Genomic DNA, 5000 nt, shown 5'->3' on the forward strand with positions numbered 1-5000 from the left:
CCACATCAGACTTTGCGTGCCAGAGACGCCACTGGTCATAGCCATAGTGATCCAGGCCATGTAAACCTGGCTATACTGTTCTCTCACATTCCCAGGAAAGTGGCTGAAGTGATTCGGTCCCGAGTTGCTCTGACAACAGTTAGTTCTATTCAAGGGTCTAAGGTGTTTTTACGTGGGAAAACAATGCAGGTCACGTCAGACTCGTTCTCAGGAATTTGACCGGGAATGAACCAATGAGAGAGAGAGAGAGGGATGGAGAAAGAGAGAGAGAGAGAGAGGGATGGAGAAAGAGAGAGAGAGAGAGAGAGATAGAGAGATAAAGAGAGAGAGAGTAAAAAGGAGAAAAAGAGCTAAACAAAAGGGGGATGTAGGGAAAGAGACAGAGAGACAGAGAGAGAGGGGGGGGGGGTGTTGTTTCCCTGCTCGGTGCTTTAATGCTTTGTCTGCACTGAGGGCAATGAGGGGAGGAGGCACAGAAAGTGACTGATGCCAACCATTCCACTCTGGCATGGGTTGGCATCCGAATTCTGCAGGGGGTCTGTCTGCGTGCCAGCTAGCCAGCCTGCTTGTGCCAGACCTCAGTGTGTGTGTGTGTGTGTGTGTGTGTGTGTGTGTGTGTGTGTGTGTGTGTGTGTGTGTGTGTGTGTGTGCAAACATGAAAGTCAGGCTAAAAAAGGTGGCAAGCAGCTTAAGACTAGTCCAATAAGATGACATCATCTGTGTCCGAATGATTGGCACTGTAGCTTATTAAAACACATGCTAATAGCTAACACTTGTCACCTTATTGGACTGAAGACAGGGTTGATTACAATACAGGTTAGAGAGAACTGCTAACAGTAAGCTAAAATAAGAACTGAGCCTGGAGTTCATATAAACATGTGCTATAGCTGGACATGAACGACTGACAGAGACTCTCATATGCAAGGGGTCTAACAGCTAACTACAGAAAGCTCAAAGCTCAAAGAGTCAAGGACTGAGAATGGGATCCACCCAGTCAGTCGTTTTGAATGGAATGACCACATCTAAACACTCATCCATTTTCTAGCTAGTTGACTCACATGAAACACAAGACTCACCCTATATCAGGCCCAGACAGGCCTGCCATTATGGGGGATCAAAGTGTGTTGTGCGCAAATGGCCAGTCAGCGATCTGTGCAGGGGGGATCCCCAATCAACTTACGATTTACGATCTTGTCGCCGGTCATCACAGACAAGACTCACATCTCCCATGTTCACCCTATATCAAGACACACAGCGGCCCAGATGTGCTAAAATAGTCACCTACTGTCTGCATCTCCATCAAGGAGAGAATGAAGCATGCAGCACACTTTATGCCTGCTTCATGCTGAGCTAGAAAGGCAAAAGACTGATCTAGCAGCAATGATCATCGCTAAGCACCTCAATCACACTGAAGGCACAGCAGGAGCATGTGTTGAACTGCCATTGTGTGCTTCATGCGGAAAAAAAATTATAATCTCAAGAATGGGCATCACATCCCCAATGCTATAAGAAAAAAAGAAAATATGAACCAAACAGTGTGAGAGAAAAACATAAGATGGGAAAACCACAGACCAGACCAGAAAGGTATAAAAAGGAAAAAATGGCACCCAGCAAGAAGTGAAATGTCACTGACTGCTATTCCAGCACCTACCACTTTTGAGACCTATCATTAAACTGTTCTCAGGAAGGTTCTGGAGATATCCACCATGCCATTACAGCAGGAGATTTCTGGTGAGGTTAATAATAGCAGGGAATGAAGTATATACGTAGTCTTAGTTCATTGTTCTTAGCAATGGAATTTACTCTTGGCCTTATTAAAGGACAGTTGTTTCATTGCAGATTCATGGAAGATTCTAACATCTTCACCACAAATTAGTTGTCCAATTTCAGCTTATTTAAAGATACATTTATTTTGTAAATTGTATTATCCTGGCCTGCAGGTGTAATTATTAAACACTAATGGTAATTAACAGCTGTTCAAAGAGAAGGGCATCTGCCTTGTGCTAGAATGATAAAACTGTACTCATTTGCATGGCAAAGCTCTCTAAATCACAGTGCCAAACATGACCAGAGTGACATCACAGTGCCAAACATGACCAGAGTGACAAACATGACATCACAGTGCCAAACATGACCAGAGTGACAAACATGACATCACAGTGCCAAACATGACCAGAGTGACAAACATGACATCACAGTGCCAAACATGACCAGAGTGACAAACATGACATCACAGTGCCAAACATGACCAGAGTGACAAACATGACATCACAGTGCCAAACATGACCAGACTGACAAAAAGCAGGACCTGACTAATCAGGTTTGTTTTGTTGTTTGTTGCAATCACTTTTGCAGCTCTCTTTCAAGCAGTACTTTTTAAAATGCTTAACTCAAACTGAGACGTTTGGTTCAAATCTCATCTCATCGCCCCTTCACTTCTTGCTTTTCCCTCTCTTTTTCTGCTCCATTGTTTTTTTTTTCTCTCTTCCCGGCAACGGCAAAGTTAATCAGATGATTTACGACAATTGAAAATCCAAATTAAATGTCCTTGAAACAATTTTGCGTCTAGGAGAATGTATAACTACAGCAGATTTAATTAAGAGTGTGTGTGTGTGTGTGTGTGTGTGTGTGTGTGTGGTTTTGCGTGTGAAAGAGAGAGAGAGGGGACAGAGTCACACAGGCACCAATGTCTGCTCTCTCCTCCACAGCTGATAAGCCTTATGAAATGTATTATTTCAGCCCCAAATGTTTTTTGCGGTGCCCCTCTCTCCTTCCTGGACGGATACTGGTGTAATAAGACGAGGAGCTGGAGGTGGGATGGACTCCTAATCTAGTGAATAACTTGCTATGCAGTATTGTGCTGTATTGTGCCAATTGAAAAGCGCCTGGCCTATCAGCAGAGAACCAGCAGTAGATTTATAACTTTGCCACATTATCTATACAGACGCTTGTGCATTGAGAGAAAATGTCTCTGTGAGAGATACTGTCCAGAGCAGAATAGCCGAAATCCAGAATAGCAGCTACCCTGCATAAATAACAAAATGATACGATTATGTCACCACATGTACTTGGTAACTTGCTGAGCTGTTAATGTAATCAAGTATATTACAGTCGAGGCTTGTGACCAAAAAGGATGCACACATGGATGCTGTGTAAGCAGCCACTGAAGTAGTCTAGTCGGGTACCAAACTACAAATATAGAACTGCAGTATAGCCTACGTGACCGATGTCTCCACGTTGGATGGTGCCTACACCATACACATGTCCACAAGTTACAGAAGGAGTTTTATTCATTTAGCAGACTGATTTCTCCAAAGGGATGGACTTTTAAAAGCTTCACTTTCTTATACTGCAAGTCACTTATACCAGTCACCTTATTCATGAGTATAAAACAAAAATGTTTCTCTATTTATTTGCAATGTACCTCAGTGGAAGTATTTGTACTCCACACCACGGCACTTTGATCTACTCTTAATCTTTTTTTAGTTTATTGTATTTTGTGTTGTTATATGTTGTCCCTCATGGCACCTATAGGGGCAGCGTTTTTTGATATATACAATGGCAATAAAGGCTTTTTTATTCTATTTACATTTCAGTGCAGTGTCCTCCCTGGGGATCGAACCCATGACCTTAAGGTAATACAGAAACCAATATCTTTACCTCCTTCAAGCAGCCCATGAAGTTGTTGCTGACGGGCGATCCAGGCAGGTCGGCCGTGCTGGGGCTTCCTCCCACGTAAAAGAAATCATCGGAGCCGAGCATGGTGTAGTCCTCCTGTGTGTATCCTGTTGTTGTGAGGATACCGTCCACAGATATCGTCACCTGGTTCAAAAAGGGAACATCGAGGAGAGGAAATACACACACACACACCATTCATAAGTTTCAAGATACAACCCAGCTCACAGGTCCACTACCAGGAATATGGCTGCTTATAGTGTTATCTCTCGATCACTTCGTGATTCCCATCAGACAGTAACTGTTTGGATCGGTCCGAACTCCTGGACCCTTGGGTAGTTTAGGGTAACGTTTGGGCCTGGCTTCTACTCTCGACTTCGGGAGGACAGGTAAAGAAAATATTTCAGCGGCATATTTTCTTTATCTTTGATGGTGGTTAAGAAATGACTTGTTTCAGGTGTGATATTAGTTTGAAAGGGTTAGTAGAGAGAGCAGTTTTGCATTTTTCTACTCCAAATCTATCTTGTTAGTTCAAACACTTACAAGCATGCATTAGTAATAGGGTTAATGTCTAACACTACATGTGAGCAAGCCATGGAGAGTCAAGATTATAGTCTATTCAAACAAGTTCGATATGAATGGTATGATTATAGAATAACACTATGGTAGCCTCTAGGGACATGCAGGTCTATAACAGAGCACCACAAACATAGACACAAATGAAGCCAAGCAAAATGGAGGTGGAGGATGGGTAACATTAGACCACACCGGCATGCAGTCCACACACACACAAAGGGCAGCAGGTGGAGGTGTGTTAGGGTGAAAGGTTAGTTGGTATGTGTGTGTGTGTTAATGTGTGTGAGTATGACTGATGGTTAGGCATGCCATGCACACAGTGTACTGGAAACAACTGCCAGAGCTCCCGTCATGAAGATTTGATGTTTTTATATTTCTCTTTTATTATTCAGCTTTTTTTCCCCATTTGATTTCCTTTTTTGGAGTGGAAAGCTTCTGCCAGTTTCATCGACAGTCATTGGCGAGAAAATAAGAAGGCTTGTAGGAATGTGAAGGCTTTGTTATAACAGCAAGTCCTACAAAAAGCCTGATCTGGTGGTCTTTTGAGGAGAGGAGGAAGTTCAAAGGGAGGCAGAGAAAAAGAAGTCAAAGCCGTGATGGAGGAGGGGAAGAGAAGAAGAAGAAGAGGAGGAGGAGGAAGAAGAAGAAGAGAAAAAAACGAGGGAGGGAAAAATGAAAGTGAAGAAACCTGAGAAATACCAACCCCATTTCCTCATGTTTTGATACCAAGTGGAAGTGATAGAGAAAGG

The 5000-nt window shown here is 43.0% G+C and overlaps 1 protein-coding gene across 25 annotated transcripts in view; it reads right to left on the reverse strand.

The window, feature by feature from the left end:
• Positions 1 to 5000, reverse strand: part of nrxn3a (neurexin 3a) — a 266234-nt gene that overhangs the window by 193541 nt on the left and 67693 nt on the right. For all 25 annotated transcript variants that reach the window (XM_031579973.2, XM_031579975.2, XM_031579984.2 and 22 more), the window contains one exon: positions 3661 to 3822. In XM_031579973.2, coding sequence (XP_031435833.1) covers positions 3661 to 3822 — 162 coding nt within the window. The remainder of the gene's footprint in view (positions 1 to 3660; positions 3823 to 5000) is intronic.

Source organism: Clupea harengus, chromosome 14 (genome assembly GCF_900700415.2).
Source record: "Clupea harengus chromosome 14, Ch_v2.0.2, whole genome shotgun sequence".
NCBI lineage: Eukaryota > Metazoa > Chordata > Actinopteri > Clupeiformes > Clupeidae > Clupea > Clupea harengus.